This window comes from Nicotiana tomentosiformis, chromosome 4 (assembly GCF_000390325.3).
Source record: "Nicotiana tomentosiformis chromosome 4, ASM39032v3, whole genome shotgun sequence".
Taxonomy (NCBI): Eukaryota; Viridiplantae; Streptophyta; class Magnoliopsida; order Solanales; family Solanaceae; genus Nicotiana; species Nicotiana tomentosiformis.
In genome coordinates, this window is record NC_090815.1 from 62,580,437 (window position 1) to 62,607,308 (window position 26,872).

The window sequence follows — 26,872 nt, forward strand, 5'->3', positions numbered from 1 at the left end:
CTAGAACTGACTCAACAGTAGGAGTATCAGCACTAACATCTCTGACAAAGGCTAAGTATGCCAAACATCCCTACTCAACCATTCGTTGAGCCTTTAAAAATGAGATCACTCTACTAGGTGGAGCCAAGAGAACCCTTCCACTCCAACATTGCATCACCAACGTCATGGTTTTAAAGTGACAATCCAGAATAACATGGTACAGAGATAACCAATCCATACCCAAGATCACATAAAAATCCACCATTCTAACAATAGAAAGTCCACCCTCTTCTCAAAACCACAAATATTGACCATACATGACCAATAAACTCGATCCACCACAATAGAATTACCAATATGTGTAGATTCATGCCCGAGAGCATCAAGAGAACCACAGGGCATAACTTGACAAGAAGCAAAGTATGATGACACATATGAATAAGTAGAAACAGGATCAAACAATACCGAAGCGTCCTTGTGGAACACAGAATTAACACCTGTAATCACTATATCAGAAGAAACAGCCTCGGTCTTTTTACACCCCTTGTTTTCATACGTAAGGGTACATCGAAAGTCAATTAATGTAAGCTTAGAAATGATATCATCTTTGGAAGTACATAAAGTAAGTTAGTCATATTACCTTGGAGGTACAAATATTTAAGATCATGAAAATCAAGTACCAAGTGGATTGGAAGGCCTAGAAGCTAAACAAATCAAAAAAAATAAGTTTCACCAAAAGTCGTGTCACGCCCCGACCTCGGGAGAATGACCGGCGCTCAATAGAGTTACCCCGATCGAGCAAGCCTGCACAGTTTCGTCTACCCAACTCACCCATAAATAAAGACAAGCTCGCCGTGGCTCAGACTTTTTGGGTTAAACAATGCACTGAGGGATAAAGGAAACTTTTTGGCAGAAAAATATATTTTTGCAGTCCGCATAGTGACCGCAGACCCATAGTGACCGCAGACCCAAGCAGATTTTTGGCCATCTTTGGACACTAATTATGCGGCCGATATGCAGTTCGCATATCGATTATGCAATCGCAGACCTTTTTCCGTAGCTTCATTTTTGGGTTTCTTAAACCCGACCCTACTTCGTTAAATACACGCTTTGGCCATTTTTGAGCTAAAATATGATATTTTAGAGTGAGAGAGAGTGCCCTAGAGTCAGAAGGTATTCCTCAATAATTGTTCTTCAATTCTTGCTCAAAGTTTGGAAGATTAAGAAGGGAAACTCACTAAGTCTTCATCCTAGAGGTAAGATTCTACACCCTAACCCTCAATTTCGAATTTTGTCTAGAAATGGGTAATTAGCAAGATAATTTTTGGGCATGAGAATTGTTTATTTTACATGCATGTGTTATCAAAGGGTGTAGGAAGTTTGTTGAGCTACAAATGGTAGAGATTGGATTGTGGCATGATCGAATCCTCTATAAAAGGACCTTGAAACCTTAATGCACATCTAGTGTTTGATAAAATACTTAAATGAGCTAGAACCATGAGCATCTTCCTAATTTTTGTTCAATTTGTTATATTTTTAAAATAGATTGAAGTTGCTAAGAATTCCGAAACATTTTAGAGTTTAAGGAAGCTCCATTGAGGTATGTTGGCTAAACTCTTCTTTAAGAATTGGAACCCCAATATCCTTGTAAATTCCAAGATATTTATTACAAGTTGAGTATTCCGAATAAGTTTTGTGACAAAGATATATGTTTAATTTGCGTTTCAAATGCTCCTATGATATTGTATTATAAATTGAGAATGTGTTCCAAACTATGGATTGTGCATCTACGTGTTATGATTCCAAGTTGTGATTTATGTGGAAAACTATTATGCCAAATTGTGTAGAGAATGTGATTAGGGTTACACCTCCACCCGCATATATTGGGGTGAGGCGGCAAGGCCGTTTTGTGTATGATTTTGGTATTGTTGTTGCACCACCGTCCGTATATATATATATATATATATATATATATATATATATAGGCGGCAGGGCCGCCTTGTGTAAGTATTGGTATTGTTGATGTATTTCCACCCGCACATATATTGGGGTGAGGCGGCGGGGCCGCTTTGTGTGAAAATGGGTATTGTGTTTACACCTCCACCCGCATACATTAAGGTGAGGTGGCAATGCTGCTTGAGTAGAGTTATGGGTATTGTGTTTACACCTCCACCCACATACATTGGGGTGAGGCGGCAGACCGCTTTAGTAGAGTTTTGGTATTGTGTTTTGTGATGACCCAAAATATCATCTTTAAATTTAATTATTAATTCTATGTTCTAAGACCTCAAAAAATACTATTTATTATTTCTCGACTTGCGTGCACAGTCCGTATAATTTTCCAAAAAGTTTTTATGTGTAAAATAGATTAAAATGTGAAATAGAGCCTTAAAACTCAACTGAGTTGACTTTGGTCAACATTTTGAGTAAACAGACCTGAATCAGTATTTTGACAGTTTCGGTAGGTCCGTATCATGATTTGGGACTTGGGCATATGCCCGGAATTTAATTTGGAGGTCCATAGCTCAAGTTTTGACCATTTAACGAAAATTAGTAATTTAAAGGCTAAAGATTTCCAAAAGTTTGACCACGGGTTTGATATTTTGATATTGGGGTTGGAATCCGATTCTGAAAATTGGAATAGCTCCGTTATGTCGTTTATGACTTGTGTGTCAAATTTGATGTCTTTCCGGATTCATTTAACATGTTTCGGCACAAGTTTTGTAAATTTAAAAGTTTGAAACTCAAAATTTTGATCGAGGTGTGAATTGTAATTTCGATGTTATTTGATATGATTTGAGACCCCACATAAGTCCATGTTATGTTTTTGGACTTGTTGGTATATTTGGTTGAGGTCTCGGGGGCCTCGGGTGAGTTTCGGAGGGTTAACGGATCGAATTTGGACTTAGAACGAAATCTGAAGGTTTCTGCCATCTGATGTAATCGCACCTGCGGAAATTCCATCGCAGGTGCGAGCTCGCAGAAGCGAGCCATCCCTCGTAGAAGCGGCCTGGGCAAGCTGGGCAAAAGTCCGCAGGTGCGGAAACTTGAACGCACCCGCACGTCCGCAAAAGCGGACTCAACAATCGCAGAAGCGGAAGGCAGCGCAGGTGCGCATTTTTTCCTCCGCTGATGCGAGGCCTCGCCTTGCAGCCCCACTTCGCAAATGCGAGATTTTTCTCGCAAATGCGGGCTCGCAGGTGCGAAAACATGGTCCGCAGATGCGGAAAAGACTGGGCAGAGCCCATAAATTCGGAAGTCGCCATTTTTACTCATTTTTGAGTTTTAAGTCTCGAATTTGGGCGATTTCAAAGGGAATTTTCACGATTTTGAATTGGGTAAGTGTTCTATAACCAAAAGTTATTATATTTCATGAATACATGTCTATATTCATCCTTTATTTCGTATTTAGATGGAAGAAATTGGAACTTTTGTAAAACTTTCCAAAAATAAAAAATTTAGATTTGAAGGTCCATTTGACATCGGAATTCGATAATTTTTGTATGGTTGAACTCGTATCGGAACGAGTGTTCGAATTTCGTGAGTTTTTCCGAGATTCGAGACATGGGCTCCACTGATGAATTTTGGGATGAATTTTGGATTTTAATCAGAAAAATTTATAAATTCATATGGAATTAATTTCTACGATTTGTATTGAATATATTGAATTGTTTATGACTAGATTCGAGGATTTCGGACACTAATTCGCGAGGCAAGGGTGTATTGGAAACTTGAATTTGGTTGCGAAGCGAGGTAACTGTCGTGGTTAACCTTGACTTGAGGGAATAGAATCCTTAAATTATTTGTTATGTGAGATGCATGTGAATCATGTATAGGCAAGGTGACGAGTGTCTATACGTAGTCAAATTAATTATTTGCATAATTACTTGAAAAATTATAAATCATTTTAAATCATGAATGAATTATTATTTTAATTGTTTCACTCATATTCCTTGTCAAATATTATTTCTTGAATTCCTGCAATAATTGTTACATGCTTATTTGACTTATGTGTCTTAATTGCTATTTGACATTTAGCATATTAAATATTAAACTGCCTATTTTCTCTATGATTTTCAAAATTAATTGCTAATTGTCATTTTTTGTTCATAAATAAATTATAATTATTGTGTGCCTTGGTGCTTAATAGTTTCTCATCGAACGTGGTATTTATTGGAGTATTTTTATTACATTTATGAGTTGTTGAAATATATTGGGGGAACGGGTTGCACGCCGCAATGGAAATGAAAGTGTATATATATATATATATATATATATATATATATATATATATATATATATATATATATATATGGGGGATCGGATTGCACGCTGCAACAGACTTATAAAAAAGTCTATATTGGGGGATCGGATTGCACGCCGCAACAGAATTATTAAAAAGTCTATATTGGGGGATTGAATTGCACGCCGTAACAAACTAATTAAAAAGTCCATATTGGGGGATCGGGTTACTGACTTATTTAAAAGTATATATTTATACTTGATTAAAACAAATATATTGGAGGGTTGAAAATGAATATATTGTGGGAGCGGGTTGTATGCTGCAACGAAAATTGGTTGAAATAATAATTGGTTATGACTGCTGAGTTGGCTTCAACTATTAAAAATGAGTTATCTGATTTAATTCTATTATTGTGGTTACTACTATTATTGCGTACAGGTTAATGTAAGTGACTTACCTTAGCCTCGTCACTACTTTATCGAGGTTAGGCTCGGCACTTACCAGTACATGGGGTCGGTTGTACTGATACTACACTCTGCACTTCTTGTGCAGATTTCAGAGTTGGTCCCAGCGGCGTACATAAACTTGCTCGGATTTCAGCTACTTAGAGGAGACTTGAGGTATAACTGCACAGTGTCCGCAGTTCTGAAGTCCCCATCTATCTTATTTTAGCTGTGTATTTATTTTCAGACAACTTTATTTTATTCAGACCTTTATTTGTATTATTCTAGAAGCCCGTGCACTTGTGACACCAATTCTGAGATGGTATTTAGACATCGCTATTATTATGGATTATTCACTACATTTCAGACTTTACTTCCGCATTGGTTTCCTTGTTATTAATTAATTTAAAATTGTTTAAAAATGGCTAATATTATTCTAACATTGGCTTGCCTAGCAAGTGAAATGTTAGGCGCCATCACGGTCCCGAAAGTGGGAATTTCGAGTCGTGACATGTTTACACCTCCACCCGCATACATTGGGGTGAGGCGGCAAGGCCGCTTTGTGTGGGAACGGTTACAGAGGATCTCATCTTAAATTCTATAAATGTTAATGACAGCTCTTGATAAGCTTGCTTTGGTTTAAACGGTTAACTATGCTATTCTATTGTCGCCCTGGTTCATCATATTTATATTGTATTTCCGAATTCTTTAATTGGTGTTTGGTTTTCATACTAGTACTGTTCGACATGTACTAACGTCTCTTTTGCCGGGGGCACTGCATCTTTAATGGATACAGGTAGTTCCACAGCGGAGGATTTTGACCGGTGATAGAGGTGCTCATTCTTCCTAGCTGACTTGGTGAGCCCTATCTCATTCCGGGGTTGTGCATCTTTTGTTTCGTATGTGTTATCATATTTTGAGGTATAGCTGGAGCCTTATTGCTGGCACTATCATTGTACTCTTTAGAGGCTCTATAGACATATTGTGGGTTATGTATTGGTACTGGGAAGTATAAACTATGTTATGTTATGGTTATATTACTTGTTCTATTTAAGACATTAAAAATGACAGAACTATTGGTAATGAATTGGTATTGTGGACATGAACACCTTTTTGTCTAATTAATGAAAATATATATTATCTCCATTCATGGATGAGTTGGGTAGAAGGAAATCTAACAGGCTTGATCGGTCGGGTTCACTCGGTTGAGCGCAGGTCACGCTCCCCGGTTTTGGGGCGTGACAAACATGGTATCAAAGCCTAAGGTTTTAAAGTGTCCTAGGATGTCTCAGAGCCGTGTCTAGTAGAGTCCTTATTATCAGTGTGTTGTCGATCACATCTATAATTAGGATGATACTTGGGCACTTAGGAATAATACACTTCTTCTATGTCCTCGATCGTGCGATAAAGCTGATTGTAAGATTGTTCCTCCTTTAACTCGTGCGTTGCTCTAAATATTTAGTACATGGCGCCTAAGAAGAAGGCAAGAACTGGCCAAAGAGCCAATGTCACCCCGGGATTGGTAGTTGATCCTACATTTGATGATGCGGGTGAGCACCCGAGGGATGAGGATATTCCCCCAGTTACTACACTGCCTGATTCTACCATAGCTGATCAGACCGCACCTGTCCCTACACCTACTGAAGGTGCAACGGTTCCTCCAATTGATATTCCAGTTCCACCTCCAGCTCCAGCTTCCGATTCTGGTGTGTCTGATGTTGATCTTAAGAGAGCCATACAAATGTTGACATAGATAGTGGCTTCTCAGGCCCAGAGATCGAGTGTTAGGCCTACTTCTTCCAGTCAACCAGGGGAATCTGCTAGTTCCAGGGTGAATAAGTTTCTTCAGTTAGATCCTCCAGTGTTTACGGGTACTGATCCCGAGGAGGACCCCCAGGACTTCATTGATGAGATGCATAAGACTCTTCGGTTTATGCATTCTACATAGACGGAGGGAGTGGAGTTGGCCTCCTACCGCCTGAAAGGGGTGGCCTATTCTTGGTTTGATTTGTGGGAGGAATCCCGTGAGGAGGGAAGCCCTCCGGCAAGGTGGGGTGAGTTCACCGATGCCTTTATGGATCATTTCTTGCCTGCCGAAATTAAGGCAGCCCGTGCCGCTGAGTTTGAAAGCCTTAAGTAGGGTAGTATGAATGTGTGGGAGTATCATATGGAGTTTGCGCGCTTGTCCAAGTATACTATTCACATGTTGCCCACTATGGAGGCTAGAGTGCGCCGGTTTGTACAGGGCCTTAGCCCCTTGGTTATCAATGAGGCCTCTACAGCTGCCTTGAATTACGATATGAACTATGGTAAGATGGTGGCATTTACTCAAGCCACAGAGACCCGCAAATTGAAGAATAGAATGGAGCGTGAGAGTAGCAGTAAGGCCCGGTCCGCAGGCAACTTTGGTGGTTCTTCCGGTGGTGGTGGTGGTAGGTCGGCATTCAGGGGAGGGTTATCAGGACCATCTCAATCATTCACTCAGTCTTCGATGAGTGCACAGTTATCTAGACCCAGTCAGGGCAACATGGGACCCCACCAGTAGGGTCGGCCTGATAGAAGATTTCAGCAGCGGAGGCTTCCATGCCCTAAGTATGGGAGGATGCACTTTGGGTCCTGCTTCATGGACCTACCAGTATGCTATAGGTGTGGTGTGAGGGGCCACATTCATAGGGATTGCCGCTCGTCCCGCCGAAATATGGGCAGAGGTGTGGCACAGCCAGCTAATTCTGCCACTACTACATCCACAATACCTCCAGCTCGAGGCACCCCAGCACCAGCAGGGCGTGGTACAGCTAGGGGTGGTGTACAAAATTCGGGAGGACCCAACAGATTTTATGCTATGCAGAGGCATCACGATTCTGAGGCTTCTCCAGATGTTGTCACAGGTATATTATCTGTCCAATCCCATGATGTATATGCTCTTATTGATCCTGGTTCCACTTTGTCATATGTCACTCCTTATGTTGCCATGGAATTTGGGATAGAACCAGAACAGCTTCATGAGCCGTCCTCTGTATCTACTCCGGTTGGTGATTCTATTTTGGCCGCGCGGGTTTATAGGGATTGTGCTGTCACGTTGCGTGGTCGTGACACCGTGGCCGATCTTATTGAATTGAAAATGGTCGATTTTGATATGATAGTGGGGATGGATTGGCTTTATTCATGTTTCGCCAAGCTTGATTGCCAAACTAGAACTGTTAGGTTCGAATTTCCAAATGAGCCAGTTATTGAGTGGAAGGGTGATGATGTAGTGCCGAAGGGTAGGTTTATTTCTTACCTTAAGGCCACAAAAATGATCAACAAGCGGTGTATTTACCATTTGGTCTGGGTTACGTACACCAATGCTGAGGCACTACGCTTGAGTCCGTGCCTGTTGTGAATGAATTTGCGGGAGTCTTTCCAGATGAACTCCCTGGTATCCCTCCAGATAGGGAGATTGATTTTGGGATTGATGTGATGCCAGACACGCATCCTATATCTATTCCACCATACAGAATGGTACCAACAGAATTGAAGGAGCTAAAGGAACAATTGAGAGATTTGTTAGAAAAGGGTTTTATCCGGCCAAGTGTGTCGCCTTGGGGCGCACCGGTCCTTTTTGTAAGGAAGAAAAATGAGTCACTGAGAATGTGTATTGATTATCTGCAGCTTAATAAGGTCACGATCAAGAATAAGTACCCACTGCCAAGGATAAATGACTTGTTTGACCAATTGCAAGGTACTAAGTACTTATCCAAAATTGATTTACGATCCGGGTATCACCAATTGAAGATCAAGGAGCAGGATGTTTCGAAAATAACTTTTAGAACCCGGTATGGGCATTTTGAATTTCTGGTAATGTCTTTTGGGCTAACAAATGCCCCAGCAGCTTTCATGGATCTTATGAATCGGGTTTTCAAACCTTTCCTCGACTCCTTCGTGATAGTGTTTATTGACGATATTCTTGTTTATTCGCGGAGTCGGGAGGACCATGCTGATTATCTCAAGGTAGTTCTACAAACCCTATATCAGCACGAGTTATATGCAAAATTTTTGAAATGTGAATTTTGGCTTGAATCTGTTACATTATTGGGTCATGTAGTCTCTAGTGAAGGAATTATGGTTGATCCTCAAAAGATTGCGGCTGTGAGGAATTGATCGAGGCCTACAACTCCAACAGAGATTCACAGTTTCTTAGGCTTAGCTGGGTATTACAGAAGATTCGTGGAGGGGATTTCTACCCTTGCCTCTCCATTGACTAAATTGACTCAGAAGGCAGTTAAATTCTAATGGTCATATGCTTGTGAAAGGAGTTTCCAGGAATTGAAAGCAAGATTGACTACGACACCGGTGTTGACCTTACCAGAGGGTGCAGATGGATTTGTGGTATATTGTGATGCTTCAAGAATTGGGCATGGGTGCGTATTAATGCAACATGGCAAGGTGATAGCTTATGCTTCTAGGAAACTCAAGAATCATGAAAAGAACTATCCAACACATGACTTAGAACTTGCGGCGGTGGTATTTGCATTGAAAATTTGGCGTCATTATTTATAAAGGGTCCATGTTGATATATTCACGGACCATAAGAGCCTTCAATATATTTTCAAGCAGAAGGAAATGAATCTAAGGCAGAGGAGATGGCTTGAGTTACTCAAAGATTACTATATCGATATCCTGTATCACCCGGGAAAGGCCAATGTTGTGGCAGATGCTCTTAGCCGGAAATCTATGGGTAGTTTAGCTCACTTGGAGACATATCAAATGCCATTGGCCAAGGAAGTTCACCGATTGGCTAGTTTAGGAGTTCGTCTTGCGGACTCTAGTAAAGGAGGGGTGATTGTGCGAAATATGGCTGAATCATCACTTGTTGTGGAAGTCAAGGAGAAGCAATACAACGATCCATTGCTGGCACAATTGAAAGAGGGGATTCATAAACATAAGACCATGGCATTTTCTCTTGGCATGGGTGATGGTACACTAAGGTACCAAGGGCGTCTATGTGTTCCAACTGTAGATGGTCTCCGTGAAAGAATTATGACTGAAGCTCACACTTCTAGGTATTTCGTGCACCCGGGTTCTACGAAAATGTATCATGATCTTAAGGAAGTCTATTGGTGGAATGATATGAAGAGAAATGTAGCGAACTTTGTGGCGAGATGTCCAAATTGTCAGCAAGTGAAGGCCAAACACCAAAGGCCCGGTGGGTTGTCACAGAACATAGAAATTCCAATGTGGAAGTGGGAAATGATTAATATGGGATTTGTGTTAGGATTACCCCACACTCCTCGTAAGTTTGACTTAATTTGGGTGATTGTGGATCGACTCACGAAATCAGTACACTTTTTGCCGGTTAAGGCTACCGACACAGCGGAATATTATGTTCAGTTGTATATCAAATAAATAGTCAAGTTGCATGGCACTCCGGTTTCCATCATTTCTGATCGGGGAGCACAATTCACCGCAAAAATTTGGAAGAAATTTCAGCAAGGTCTGGGTACTCTAGTGAATCTTAGTACAACCTTTCACCCGCAGACTGACGGGCAGGCAGAGTAGACTATTCAGATGCTTGAGGATATATTACGTGCTTGCATTCTATTCTTAAAAGGTAGCTAGGATGACCATTTACCACTCATAGAATTTGCCTACCATAATAGTTATCATGCTAGCATTCAGATGGCACCGTTCGAGGCTTTATATGGAAGGAGATGCAGATCTCCCATTGGGTGGTTCGAAATTGGGGAAGTAGAGTTGATAGGGCTAGACCTCGTGCATCAGGCTATGGAAAAAGTTAAAATCATTAAGGAGCGGTTGAAGGCTGCTCAGAGTCATCAGAAATCCTATTAGGATATTCGTCGTAGGGATTTGGAGTTCAAAGAAGATGATTGGGTATTCTTGAAAGTTTGTCCCACGAAGGGTGTGATGCGGTTTGGTAAGAAAGGGAAATTGAGTCCGAGGTATGTCGGACTATACAGAATCATTCAGAGGATTGGTGAGGTGGCATACAAGCTTGAGCTATCACTTAAGATGTCATTAATGCAACCGGTGTTTCATGTATCTATGTTAAAGAAAGTAGTTGGAGACCTGACACGCATTATTCCAGTTGAGACCATTGAGGTTAATAAAGAACTATCGTATGAAGAAATTCCAGTTGCCATTCTTGATAGGCAAGTCTGAAAGTTGAGGAATAAAGAAATTGCCTCCGTGAAAGTGTTATGGCGAAACCAACAGGTTGAAGAGGCTACTTGGGAAGCCGAGGAAGAGATGAAAAAGAAGTATCCTTACTTGTTTGTATAAGCTATGTAACCTTTCTATAAAACTGTCGCCTATGGATTCTTGTATCACTTGTTCAGTAATGTAAAGGTGCTTCTTTCTAAATATATTGTATGTGAGGCCATAATTGGTGTTGTTATGATTTATGTTACGTTATTGGATTATATATATGTTTTGAGGGTGTGTTTCTGTGGCTCTCTGACAGGTGGATAGGCCCAGTTACAGGGGAAACTCTGGCGAAAATTTTGGAAATTTAGGGAGTTAGCCAAATTTGGTGCTGCTAGTGTGTGGTATGAAAACTGAGTTGCACAAGATGCTAATAATAGATTTTGACCCTTATTCGAGGACGAATGATCCTAAGTGGGGGTGAATGTAAGGCCCCATAAAATTTTGCAAAAGCAAATAATGTTTCGTGTTGCAAAAGAAAATTTTGCTCGAACTTTTTGAGTTGAACAATGCACTGAAGGATAAAGGAAAATGTTTGGCAGAAAAATGCATTTCTGTGGTCCATTATGCGACCGCAGAATCACTTTGCGGATCGCATAATGGTCGCAGAGTGAGGCAGGAGAGGGGCAATTTTGGATGCCATTCTGCGGTTCATTATGCGACCACAGAACAGGTTTGTGGGCCACATAGTGATCGCAGACCCAGCCAGATTTTTGGCCAGCTTTGGACACTAATTATGCGGCCGATATGCGGTCCGCATATCGATTATGCGATCGCAGACCTTGTTCCGGAGCTTCATTTTTGGATTTTTAAAGCCCGACCCTACTTCGTTAAATACACGCTTTGGGCCATTTTTGAGCTAAAATCTGACATTTTAGAGTGAGAGAGAGTGCCCTAGAGTGAGAAGGTGTTCCTCAATAATTGTTCTTCATTTCTTGCTCAAATTTTGGAAGATTGAGAAGGGAAACTCACTAGGTCTTCATCCTAGAGGTAAGATTCTACACCCTAACCCTCAATTTCGAATGTTGTCTAAAAATGGGTAATTAGCAAGATAATTTTTGGGCATGAGAGTTGTTTATTTTACATGCATGTGTTATCAAAGGGTGTAGGAAGTTTGTTGAGCTACAAATGGTAGAGATTGGATTGTGGCATGATCGAATCCTCTATAAAAGGACCTTGAAACCTTAATGCACATCTAGTGTTTGATAAAATACTTAAATGAGCTAGAACCATGAGCATCTTCCTAATTTTTGTTCAATTTGTTATATTTTTAAAATAGATTGAAGTTGCTAAGAATTCCGGAACATTTTAGAGTTTAAGGAAGCTCCATTGAGGTATGTTGGCTAAACTCTTCTTTAAGAATTGGAACCCCAGTATCCTTGTAAATTCCAAGATATTTATTACAAGTTGAGTATTCCGAATAAGTTTTGTGACAAAGATATATGTTTAATTTGCGTTTCAAATGCTCCCATGATATTGTATTATAAATTGAGGATGTGTTCCAAACTATGGATTGTGCATCTACGTGTTATGATTCCAAGTCGTGATTTATGTGGAAAACTATTATGCCAAATTGTGTAGAGAATGTGATTGGGGTTACACCTCCACCCGCATATATTGGGGTGAGGCGACAAGGCCGCTTTGTGTATGATTTTGGTATTGTTGTTTCACCACCACCCGTATATATATATATATATATATATATATTGGGGTGAGGCGGCAGGGCCACTTTGTGTAGATATTGGTATCATTGATGTATTTCCACCCGCACATATATTGGGGTGAGGCGGCGGGGCCGCTTTGTGTGAAAATGGATATTGTGTTTACACCTCCACCCACATACACTGGGGTGAGGCGGAAGGGCCGCTTGAGTAGAGTTATGGGTATTGTGTTTACACCTCTACCAGCATACATTGGGGTGAGGCGGCAAGGCCGCTTTAGTAGAGTTTTGGTATTGTGTTTACACCTCCACCCGCATACATTTGGGTAAGGCGGTGGGGCCGCTTTGTGTGGGAACGGTTACAGAGGATCTCATCTTAAATTCTATAAATGTTAACGACAGCTCTTGATAAGCTTGCTTTGGTTTAAATGGTTAACTGTGCTATTCTATTGTCGCCCCGGTTCATCATATTTATATTGTATTTCCGAATTCTTTAACTGGTGTTTGGTTATCATACTAGTACTATTCGACATGTACTAATATCCCTTTTGCTGGGGACGCTGCATCTTTAATGGATGCAAGTGGTTCCACGGCGGAGGATTTTGACCAGTGATAGTGGTGCTCATTCTTCCCAGCTAACTTGGTGAGCCCCATCTCATTCCGGGGTTGTGCATCTTTTATTTCGTATGTGTTATCATATTTTGAGGTATAGCCGGAGCCTTGTTTCCGGTACTGTCATTGTACTCTTTAGAGGCTCCGTAGACATATTGTGGGTTATGTATTGGCGTTGGGAAAGACAAACTATGTTATGTTATGGTTGTATTACTTGTTCTATTTAAGACATTAAAAATGATGGAACTATTGGTAATGAATTGGTATTGTGGACATGAACACCTTTTTGTCTAATTAATGCAAATATGTATTATCTCCATTAATGGATGAGTTCAGTAGAAAGAAATCTAACAGGCTTGCTCAGTCGGATTCACTCGGTTGAGCGGCGGTTGCGCTCTCCGATTTTGGGGCGTGACAAGAATGCCTTTCATTAATTAGTTAGTAAGAAGTCATGTGAACAACACTAGTTCTTTTCCATTAGTTACGTCATTAACAAGTCCACAAAACAGTACATTGTAAAATCATAATTAAAGTGAAACAGATGATACGATTACAACATTTTTAGTTTAACTTTCCCAAAAACAGAAACAACCCACACTCTGTCAACGGAGCCTCTAACATGAACAAAAGAGTGTTATGATAATGCCGACAATAAGGCCCCGGCTATACCTCAAAATTCTATGTACAAAGGATAAGAGATACAGGACTCCAAAATGAAGTGGGGCTCACCAAGTCAGCTGAGGAGAGGGTGTGCTGCTATCACTGATCAATACCACCTGCTGTGGAACCACCTGCATCCATTAAAGATGCAGCGCCCCCAGCAAAAGGGACGTTAGTACATATGGAACGGTACTAGTATTAAAACTAAGCACCCTCTCAATATAACGAATAACAATAAACAGAGAAGGAACCAAGAAATCAATAAAAGGATCAAATGGTAACAATGTGTCAAGTTAGGGAAAAGTAAATTTCAGTATTTTAAGTTGGGAGATCTTTTGAACCGATATACCACCGTGTTTTAGCACGGAGTTCGATCTCAGCCCGACCGGCTAAGCCATCTCACCCCGAGACATACACTCACAATACCACCATGTGTGCGGCATGGCGTCCGATCCCAGCCCGACTGGCTAAGTCGTCTCACCACAATGCCGTGTAGGTCGACATCACGTCACATCTCGCTGGCAATAATCTCATCCCATTTAAGGGGAAACAGCTCAACACATCAATCTCATCCCATATAAGGGGAAACAACCTTATCACATTGTCACGGGGATTTACCCCTTAATCACTCCTACACCGCCACGTGTAGTTTCGGGATTAGGTTATTTCGACCTACCCTTCCTCGGTGGCTAATAGATACTCCCAAGACATTTACTATTAAAAAGATTTACCACTTATTTCATAATCTTTTGTATATCATTCATTTCGTTGGCACCAATAGCCATGACGCAATATCGTTCTTGGCACGTTGGCCGCACATCATATTTCATGTTCTCTTCTTTCACTTTCAAATACCATTATGGATAATCGACAACAAGGCCTTTCAAATCAAGACTTTAAACATATATTTGAGCAATTTAGGGTCTTAGGCACATGTTATTTCTTTTACATAATTTGACATGATAACTTTCGTTAGAAAAACATTTTTAAATTATAACACAATAACACACAGCCCATACTTAAATCACATTCTCAAACGGTAACTCAACATAACAAGAATCTTTGGAATACATATTGAACACATATTTGTTTTGACACAAGGCTTATTTGGAATAATTCAATTTATAATAAGCATCACGGGACTTACAAGGGTATTTTAGGGTTTAATTCTAAGAGAAGAGTTTAGCCAACATACCTCGAAAGAGCTTTTCGTAATGCAACAATAATGTCCCAACACTCCTAACGATGCCAATCTGTAGAGGAAGGGAGAATTACAAGCACAATTAGAGAAATTCGTATGACAAGGGTTGTTACAACGATGAACCAACCTTTCCCTCAACCAATTTAACAACAAAACCACCCAAGATTGTTCAACAACTTCCCCACAAGCCCTATTAGCTCTTGCATGTCATATATCTACCCGTATCACCCATAATCAACCCCAAACCCGAAATTGAAGAATTTGGAGTAAGAAATTCTTACCTTTTTGAAACCCTAGCAAGTTCCTTTTGATGAAATCCCAAGGTTCGATCAAGGTAGAGTAATGAAATCCTTAACCCTCCCTTTCCTCTCTCTAGAATAGTTCTCTCCTCTCTCTAAAATGACAAGTGATCCCCCAGAAATGAACCCTTAGGCTAGATAAACGAAATGGGGGTCGGGTTATAAAATTATAAAAATGAAGCCCCGTCACAGATCTGCGGTCGCATATGCGACCGCATAATGCTTCTGCAGTCTGCAAAATAGGCCGCATAATGGCCCTCCAGAACTGGGCAATTCTGCCCCACTCTGCGACCAGTCTGCGGTCCGCAGACCTGTTCTGCGATCGCATAATGCGCCGCAGAACTTCTCTCCATAAATTTTGATGCTAGGTCTACGATGGGTTATGCGGCCGCATAATTGACCATATAATGGTCCGAAATTTTGCCCAGCTCTCTGCTTTAGTCTGCGGCCAATATGTGAATGTCCGTATACCAGTTCTGTGACCGTAGAATGGACCGCAGAAATGCCCTACACTTCTAAAATATTTCTTCAAAACCTCGGGTTTTAGATGAAATATTTACGGGGGCTTACATCCTCCCCACTTAGAATCATTCGTCCTCGAATGAGGGTCAAAATTCACCATTAGCGTCCAATGTGACTCAGTTTCTACAACATACACCAGCAGTTCCAATTTTTGACTAACTCCATAAATTTCCAAAATAGGTTTTGAGTTGCTGAACTTGTGGGACTATTATGGGGTCATTTTAAAGTTGTATTGTGGCTGAAAATTAGTAGGAATAATTGAATATGTGGTGGTTAATATTTTTGATAAATCTGGAAGGAATAAGGGGTTTAAAACTATAGTTGTTTAATCACAAACCGAGCTTGCCGCTTGGCTAGATTGTTAAATAGTTTTGAAAGGCTTATTATAAGTATTGTTGATGCTGTTAGGGCTATTGTTGGCTGTTGTAACTTTTGGGAATTCATATAAACAGGGGAGGTGATGTCCGTTTTATCGTAGAATAAAGTGTGTCGTTCAAATGGGATAAGTTATGGCATTAATATTGTGATAAAAGTATTGTTCAATGCTTGTAGACACAGGAGCTGCAGGTTAAGTTAGCTTGAGGATTGGACGAGATATTTTGAGGTATATAAGGTCTTCCATTCTTTTCTTCGGCATGATTCCGTAAGTTATGTTGCCCTTATAAGAAATTCAAGGGGACGAGCCTTTGTATACGTACTTTACCGATGATTAAGGTTTGTTCACGAGTATAGTCACATGAATGTTGAGATGGATTATGTTGATCACAGTTTCATGTATTCTTAAGGAGTAAATAGAGCCTTCTGAAAGGTCCTTGTCTTTTATATGTAACAAGGCGTCTAGATGTTAATTTAACATTACGTACGAATGGTCTGACGAATCAGAAGCAATTTAGTGTTCGTATAATGAGGGATAGTTATAAACGAATAGTTTAACAAGGTAGCATAATGTATAGTTGCAGAATGATAAGAATGTTTCGACCTAAATAATGGCAGAACTTCCAATACTTACACGTTTGTATTCACAAAACTAATAAAGACCCACGGAAATAGTTATGTTGCTCTCAAGTTAAATAAGGTTGATTATATATGAGGGTGATTTTAAGAGACGATATACATTTAGCAAGGATATGGAGTCATAAATTATAGAATATGATAAATTTAAGAGACGATATGGAGTCATAAATTATAGAATATGATAAGTTTAGCAATAAGAATATAAGTTGAAAGAGTGTAAATCCCGCAACTCTTGTTATGTATTGATGAATGGATATATATATTACATAGCTAAGAATATAACGAGTAGCCTCACAAGCTAAGAATATTACATAGCTATAAGTAGAAAGAATCATGTAATCCCCAAAAAAAAGACATGATGTGAAATAAGGATAGAAGTGCAATTTCAAAATATTTACAACGGTCTTTATGGCTAAATAATATAGAATACGAGGATGACATAGAAAGTGGCTAAGGAATAAGGATTGGTTATTGTAACGAGTTACTCATGAACTTGTATGTTTATGAATACTAGTTTATCTATTGATGAGTGAAAGATGTCTGCATGAGTGAAATGAAATGAATATGTATAAGACAAGATCCCTACGGACGGTCTACGAACTCATAAGTGTACAGTGAAGCCCTGTGGACGGTCTATGAATGCATAGGTGTATAATGAAGGTTGGTTATGGACGGTCTCAGTTGCACGCATAGCCAGACCCCAGTATTATGAGACGCTCGAATGGTCTACTATGTTACGCGTACGAGCCACTGGTTATTCATGTTTATGAGTGAGCCTTACAGACGGTCTCTTATGAAACGCGTAAGTGCCACTTTTATATTTCAGTGTAGCCTTAGAGATGTTTGATCTGTTTGAGGTTAGTATTTAGATATAAGGTATGATGGCTAGAAATATGTTATAGATGAAGTTCCATAATATGATGGTTTGCAGTACATATAGCATGTGGGAACAAGTTCAGGTGTATCATGACACAAATTAGATGTATATACTACATTAGATGTTCTTGGCCAACAGAGCCTTCCCTTTTCAGTCTACATCCTTTGTAAGGTAAGTTGGATAATTCAATACTTAGATATGTTACGAGTCAGAATAAGGTAAGTATGATTCCCAGATATCATTAACCCTCTAGATATCATTCAGTATATCATACATACATGTCAGTTCAGTTTCAATTAAGTTATTCATATGTTATTTGCCTTACATACTTAGTACATTTCTTTGTACTACTGTCCCATCGTCGGGGCACTGCATTCATTCCTGCAAGTTCATGTATATAGTTTGACGGGCTCTTATCATAGATGGAGTTGATATCCAGGTGAGGATTGGCAAAGCTCCATTTCATCTGGAGTACAGTCGAGTCTAGAGGTTATCAAATTGTCCTATGTATATATATATATATATATATATATATATATATATATATATATTTGGGTAGGTTCGAGCCCTGTCCCGACCATCATTTGATGTCAAATACTCTTAGAGGCTTTGTAGACACAGGTTTATTATGTATAATATGTTAGAGGCCTTGACGACTCACGTGTATGCATGTTTAGAGTATGATGGTTCGCTGATACATCGTTTGCCCACTTACAGTTGTACTTTATGAGTTTTCGTCATGTTGGCCTATGATAGTTACAGGAAGAATAAGTTCAGCCAAGTCAACCTACGTATGTTCTAGTTTTCATCAAACGATCATGAGTTACAGAGTGGTTCGCTTCGGCCAGTATGGCACCGGGTGCCAGCCACGCCTCCCCAGGTTAGGGCGTGACAAAGTGGTATTAGAGCAGTCGTGTCCTAGGGAGTCTACAAAGCCGTGTCTAGTAGAGTCTCACTTATGGGTGTGTTGTACGCCGCACTTACAATTAAGAGGCTACAGGGCATTTAGGAAATGTTACCCTTCTTTCATTTCCAGATCGTGTCATAGAGTTGAGTCATAAGAAGTCAGTTTGAAGCTCCCGCCGGATTGTGTATGCACCAGAGGTGCAAGTATTATAGTAGAGCTTCAAGGTATCGATATAAACTCCACCTATGTGGAAGGAAGGTTATGAAAGCGATAGAAGATGCGATGGGAGATTTAAAGTTAAGTAAGCAAAGGTGAAGATACGAGATACTCAAGTACGGAAGTTTGTGGATAGTCTAGACTTCAAATATGGGGCTAGAAGCATCGTGATTCATTATCCAGAACTGGTAGTGGTGTCATCAGTAGCATATCTTCCAACCTATGGTTTCCAGGTACAGAGAGGTCTAGTTACGAAAGTAAAGAAGAGCTGGAGGAGACATGATGTCTCACTTGCAATTCAATAATAACATAAGGAAATCTATGATACTAGCAAATTAAATGAAGGTCGCGAGTTGTATGGATAGATACATGTAGTTTGCAAGCTAAAGTATGGTAGAGAGACAAATTTTTAGGTAGACAAGAGTAAGTATAAGAAAAGGTGAGTAAGTAAATGTAAAGATACGAGATACTCAAGTATGGAAGTTTGTGGATAGTCCAGACTTCAAATATAGGGCTAGAAGCATCGTGATTCATTATCCAGCACTGATAGTGGTGTCGTCAGTAGCATATCTTCCATCCTATTATTTCCAGGTACCGAGAGGTTTAGTTACGAGAGTAAAGAAGAGTCGGAGGCGACATGATGTCTCACTTGGGGTTCAATAATAACATAAGGAAATCTATGATGCTAGCAAATTAAATGAAGGCCGCGAGTAGTATGGATAGATACATGTAAGTCGCAAGCTAAAGTATAGTAAAGCGACAAAGTTTTAGGTAGACAAGAGTAAGGATAAGAAAAGGTGAGTGAGAAGGTGATGAGAATAAGTAATACTCAGGATTAAGCCCATTAAAATGAGAGAGCTGATGGTTTTCGTAAGTTATAGAAAGCTCAGTATAGCTTGAATGAACTCGAGGGAGGTTAGGACTAAGAGCATTTAGAAGAGATGGAATGCTGCCCTTGTAGTAGAATAGGAGTGTGAGTGTGATAAACGATAAGAGGATGATGTCTAGGAATATAGCTTTCGGTTGAAGTAATGATTCAATGAGAAGGGATTTTATGAATTGCACAGGATTCGAATACCTCCCATAAGATGAATCACGTTGAGATGCTATGAAATACGGTTATTGAAGTATAGTATCGTCCCTAAGGTGGATCAAGCATATAACTTCATATGTTAGCCGACGAGACGTGATCCCTAGTGAAAATGTATTACGTAAGAAGTTTCAAGTTATCACTAGTGGATTATAGTCAACATTAAGGTGAATCAATAATAGTTGGATAAATGTTCCAAATAATGATATAAGATTAGGTTTCCATTCTTAAGATGACCAGTAATGAGGAAGCATTAAAGGACTTAGATTTATACATATAGGATAAGCAGCGAGAGAGTAACCTGAAGTTGGGTAGCAGACCTTGGTAATAATAAATAGAAGTAAGTGTTATGGTATAGTACGACCTACCTAGATGCAGTAAAGACATAAGTATAGATAACCGAGGCTATGAAACAGAATATAGAAATAGTCGTAAGTTCAAAAAAGTACTGAGCGAAGAACTTCAATACACCTATAGATTCCCAGAGGGACAACTTGTCATAGTTCTATATATGTTCACAAAGTGAGGCCTAGATATTGGCTAAAAGCTGGAGTAAAAAGGAGAGAAGAGTTGCGTAGGCATGCATAAAAGGACAGAGTCGTACAGGCTGCATGACAGAAGGTAGCAACAGTTAAGAGATTGAAAGAATTACGACCATAAATCGTGGTATGAGAAAAAGGCCTACAGGGGGAATGCCCTAGCATTTAGATTTATTCACAGAACAGTTGCCTTGATGGAAAAAATAGTATTAAAATATTCATAAGAGCTATAGGTTATGAGACTAATAAGCGCATTAGTCAACATTCGAGGACGAATGTTTCAAAGGGGGGAATAATGTTACGCCCCATATTTTCGTACATAAGGGTACGTCGAAAGCCAATTGATGTAAGCTTATAAATGATATCATCTTTGGAATTACATACAGTAAGTTAATCATGTAACCTTGGAGGTACAAATATTTAAGATCGTGAAAAGCAAGTACCAAGAGTATTAAAAAGTTTAGAAGCTAAACGAATGGAAGAAAATAAGTTTTGCCGAAAGTCGATAAGTTGGAAATGTTATAACATATTCTTTTGGGATGAGACTAGGGTGCTTAACATAATAATAATATGATGTTATGAGTTATGTTAGTCGTATGATAGTTGTGTGTTATGTTTTGAAGTCAAGCAAGTCGTGAAACGAAAGTTGTCACAAGTTATGTTCATAAATGCGCGGAAAATTAGGTCAAATGTAGAAGATCTTTGCTCCCAATATACATGGAATTACAGGATGATCCACCTACCAAATTGAAGATATATGAGTCTAGTTTCTAAAAAATTAAAATTTTCATCGATACGATGTCATAGTAGATAGATATTCACATTTTTGCAAGCCTGCACAGACTGGTAGGTGACAAGTAGGTGTGCCACCTACTTGTTTAAATGAAGGGACCAAATAAATCCCAGAAAATGGGCGTCAAAGGGGCATTTTAAGGGCTGAATTAGATCATTTATTTCACTCATATTTCAGACGAAGAACTTCAGATTGAGACCCTGCAACTCCTCCCCCAAAAATCCTACACAAGCCCTAGGTGATTTCGGGTGATATGACGTGATTCTAGTGCCGAAAAACCCGGACAACTTGCTAATTTCCTTCTTGTAGCTGGGTTGGGGGACTGGTTTTGGATTAGTAGGACTAGGTTTCGTGGGTTCTACTCAGTCCAAGGTAAGTTTATATTTCTCTTTCCCTTTTCTAACCTTCTATGAGTTGTAGTTCGATCATAAAGACTAAAACTTGCGAGTTTCGAAAGAGTAGTATGTTCTTTGTTGTGGCGTCACTGTTGGCTGGTTGAGAACTTACTTTTAAGTTGAATTCAAGGCTGTATTATGTAAGAATAGGCTTAATTATATACTGTTGGTTGTGTTGCTAGATTTGAAAGAAAAGACAAGTCGGAAAAGTGTTTTAGTAATCTGAAAAATAAGTTTTGAGTTGCTGAACTTGTGGGACTCTTATGGGGTCATTTTATAGTTGTATTTTGGCTGAAAATTAGTAGGAATATTTGAATATGTGGCGGTTAATGTTGTTGATAAATTCTGGAAGGAATAAAAGGTTTAAAACTATAGTTGTTTAGTCACAAACCGAGCTTGCCGCTCGTCGGGATTGTTAAACAGCTTTGAAAGGCTCATTATAAGTATTGTTGATGTTGTTTGGGCTATTGTTGTCTGTTGTAACTTGTGGGAAGTCATATAAACAAGGGAGGTGCTGTCTGATTTATCGTAGAATAAAGTGTGTCGTTCAAATGCGATAAGTAATGGCATTCTTATTGTGACAAAAGTATTGTTCATTGGTTGTAGACACAGGAGCTGCAGGCTAAGTTAGCTTGAGGATTGGACGATATATTTTGAGGTATGTAAGGTCTTGCATTCTTTTCTTTGGCATGATTCCGTAAGTTATGTTGCCCTTATAAGAAATTCAAGGGGACGGGCCTTAGTATACGTACTATACCGACGATTAAGGTCCGTTCACGAGTATAGTCATACGAATGTTGAGATTGATTGTGTTGATCATATTTTCATGTATTCTTAAGGAGTAAATATTGCCTTCCGAAAGGTATTTGTCTTTTATATGTAACAAGACGTCTAGATGTTAATTAAACATTACGTACAAATGGTCTGACGAATCATAAGCAATATATTGTTCGTATAATGAGGGATAGTTATAAATGAATAGTTCAACAAGGTAGCATAATGTATAATTGCAGAATGATAAGAATGTTTCGACCTAAATAATGGCACAACTTCCAATACTTACACGTTTGTGTTCACAAAATTGATAAAGAGCCACGAAGATAGTTATGTTGCTCTCAAGTTAAATAAGGTTGATTATATATGAGGGTGATGTTAAGAGATGATATACGTTATCTATGGAGTCATAAATTATAGAATATGATAAGTTTAGCAATAAGAATATAAGTTGATAGAGTGTAAATCCAGCAACTCTTGTTATATATATATATATATATATATATTACATAGCTAAGAATATAACGAGTAGCCTCACAAGCTAAGAATATTACATAGCTATAAGTAGAATGAATCATGTAATCCCCAAAAATGAGAGGTGATGTGAAATAAGGATAGAAGTGTTATTTCAAAATATTTACAACGTTCTTTATGGCTAAATAATATAGAATACGAAGGATGACGTAGAAAGTGGCTAAGGAATAAGGATTGGTTATTGTGATGAGTTACTCACAAACTTGTATGTTTATGATTACGAGTTTATCTATTTGTGAGTGAATGATGTCTGCATGAGTGATATGAAATGAATATGTATAAGACATGATCCCTACGGATGATCTATAAATGCGTAGGTGTATAGTGAAGCCCTATGGACGGTCTATGAACTCATAGGTGCATAATGAAGGTTGGTTATGGACGGTCTTAGTTGCACGCATAGTCAAACCTCAGTATTATGAGACATACGGACGGTCTACTATGTTACGCGTACGAGCCGCTGGTTATTCATGTTTATGAGTGAGCCTTACGGATGGTCTCTTATGAAACACGTAAGTGCCACTTTTATATTTCAGTGCAGCCCTAGAGATGTTTGATCTATTTGAGGTTAGTATTCAGATATAAGGTATGAGGGCTAGAAGAATGTTATAGATGAAGTTCCATAATATGATGGTTTGCAGTACATATAGCATGTGGGAACAAGTTCAGGTATATCTTGACACAAATTAGATGTATATACTACATTAGATGTTCTTGGCAACCAGAGCCTTCCCTTTTCAGTCTACATCCTTTGTAAGGTAAGTTGGATAATTCAATACTTAGATATGTTACGAGTCAGAATAAGGTAAGTATGATTCCCGGATCTCATTAACCCTCCAGATATCATTCAGTATATCATACATACATGTCAGTTCAATTTCAATTAAGTTATTCATATGTTATTTGCCTTACATTTCTTTGTACTAATGTCCCATCATCGGGGCACTACATTCATGCTTGCAGGTTCATGTATCCAGTTTGACGGGCTCTTATCATATACGGAGTCGATATCTAGGTGAGGATTGGCGAAGCTCCATTTTATCTGGAGTACAGCCGAGTTTAGAGGTTATCAGATTAGCCTATGTATATATATATATATATATATATATATATATACACACACACACACACACCCCTTTGGATAGGGTGGAGCCAGTTCCGATCATCTTTTGATGTCAAATACTCTTAGAGGCTTTGTAGACATAGGTTCATTATGTACAGTATGTTAGAGGCCTTGACGGTCCCCATGTATTCATGTTTTGAGTATGTCCTCCTTAGGAATGCATAACATCTTGCCTATCCTCCGCTAGACTGAGCTCCCCCTCTAGGACGACCCTGTCCTGGATGACCTCCATCCCAAACTGGCTGAGTGGGTGGTATAGCAACTGGTGCATGAACCATAGTCTGACCTCCCTAGTGTACTGTACTCTGTGAAGAGAGGGGCAATAATTCTTGAAATTCCCCAAATCTCTACACTCATGGTACCCTCTAACTGAAAATGACTGTGGGGCCTGAGTCAGACCTCTTGAACTAGAATAACCACTAGAAGAACCGGGTACTGATGAACCCTGAAAAGATGGAGTGCGATGAGAACTTTGTTCTAAAAGTGCACTGAATGAATACTGCACAGAAGATCCTCGACTGGGTGGTGGTGACTGATAAGTTGTCGTGCTAGAATGACCTCCCCCAAATCAACCTCGGCCTCTAGATGAGACACTACTGAATATCCCTGAACGTTGGGACCTTTTGTCCCTACACTGCATCATCTCTCTAGTCTCAATGTAAAATGTGCCCAATATGACATGCTATCTCCACAACCTATTCAAATGCAGTCTCGATCTCCACCTCTCTACAACAACAACAACATACCCAGTATTATCCCATACCATGGGGTCTGGGAGGGTAGTGTGTACGCAGACCTTACCCCTACCTTGTGAGAATAGAGAGGCTATTTTCCATAGCCCCTCGGCTCAAGAAAGCATAAGCACAACATTAATGAAAATATAGACAAGAAGGGACAATACCAAAAAGCCATATAAAAGCAGAATAAAAATAACAAGACAGTAAGGTGATCAACAATGAAAGAAAACAACGATTAGGCATAAAAACCTACTACCAACAGAAAGCGAAACTGCGTGCCAATACTACTGTTATGAACACTCTAGAATACCTACTCTACTACCCTAATCCTTGACCTACATACCTTCCTATCAAGGGTCATGTCCTCGATGAGCTGAAGTTGCGCCATATCTTGCCTAATCACCTCTTCCCACCTCTTCTTTGGCCTACCTCTACCTATTCGTAGGCCCTCCATTGTCAACCTCTCACACCTCCTCACCGGGGCGTCTGTGATCCTCCTTATCACATGACCAAACCACCTAAGTCGCGCTTCCCGCATCTTGTCCTCAATAGAGGCCACACCCACCTTGTCGTGAATAACCTCATTTCTGATCTTATCTAACCTGGTGTGCCCGCACATCCATCTCAACATCCTCATCTCCGCTACCTTCATCTTCTGGACATGAGCGATCTTGATTGGCCAACACTCAGCCCCATACAACATTGTTGGTCTGACTACCACTCTGTAGAACTTACCCTTAAGTTTCGGTGGCGCCTTCTTATCACACAAAACACCTGAAGTGAGTCTCAATTTCATCCATCCCGCCCCAATACGATGTGTGACATCTTCATCAATCTCCCCATCCCCCTGAATAATAGACCAAAGGTACTTAAAACTCCCTCTCCTAGGGGTGACCTGCGAGTCCAGCCTCACCTCTTCTTCCCCTCCTTGAGTCTCGCCACTGAACTTACACTCCAAGTATTCTGTCTTGGTCTTGCTCAACTTGAAACCTTTAGATTCCAGGGTCTGCCTTTATACCTCTAATTGCACGTTCATACTGTCTCGCGTCTCGTCAATCAAACAATATCATCTACAAATAGCATACACCTAGGAACCTCCCCTTGGATGTGGCGCGTCAGTACGTCCATCACCAGAGCAAACAAAAAAGGTCTGAGTGCCGACCCCTGATGCAACCCCATGATAACCGAAAAATGGTCTGAGTCCCCACCCACCGTCCTCACTCGGGTCTTTACTCCATCATACATGTCCTTAATCAACCTAACATAGGTAATATGTATACCTCTAGCCTCCAAACATCTCCACAAAACCACCCTCGGAACATTATCATACGCCTTTTTTAAGTCGATGAACACCATATGCAAGTCCTTCTTTCTCTCCCTATATTGCTCCATCAATCTCCTAACAAGGTGGATGGATTCTGTAGTCGAATGCCCTGGCATAAACCCAAACTTGTTCTCGGAAATAGACACACTCCTCCTCACCCTTAACTCTACCACTCTCTCCCAAACTTTCATAGTATGGCTAAGCAGCTTGATACCCCGATAGTTATTGTAATTTTGGATATCACCCTTATTCTTGCATACAGGAATCATCGTGCTCCACCTCCACTCTTCAGGCATCTTCTTCGTTCTAAAAATGGCATTAAATAACATAGTGAGCCACTTCAACCCTGCCTTGCCCACACTCTTCCAAAACTCCACCTCTCTAGACATAGTAGTATGAATACCATGGTGAAGACCATTAATGAATCTCCTCACTCTCTCCTCCTCTGAGGATATCAACACAGTAGCATAATGGGGCAACTCTGTGAACTCCATCTCATACTCGGTGACTGACATCGAACCCCGTTGAAGGTATTCAAACTATACCTCAGCTCCTATCTCCTAGTGCGGGGTATGAAATGCTCCAAATATCTTGGAGAACTAAGCCCAGGTAAGAGGAGGTGATCCTACTGGTCTGCCCATCTCATAAACCTGCCACCACCTCTTGGCTAAACCCTACATTTGGAAGGCGGTGAAATCAACTCCGTTGGACTCTACTAGTCCCAAATTT

At 39.9% G+C, this 26,872-nt stretch overlaps 1 protein-coding gene across 1 annotated transcript; it reads right to left on the reverse strand.

Moving 5' to 3' along the window:
• Positions 1 to 225: 225 nt before the first annotated feature.
• On the reverse strand, positions 226 to 26,637 carry LOC138909798 (uncharacterized). Its single transcript, XM_070201013.1, has 3 exons — positions 26,032 to 26,637; positions 25,555 to 25,666; positions 226 to 584 (listed from the first exon to the last, which is right to left on the reverse strand). Exons 1-3 carry the CDS (start codon positions 26,635 to 26,637, stop codon positions 226 to 228), a joined length of 1,077 nt encoding a protein of 358 aa, XP_070057114.1.
• Between the last annotated feature and the right edge of the window lie 235 nt (positions 26,638 to 26,872).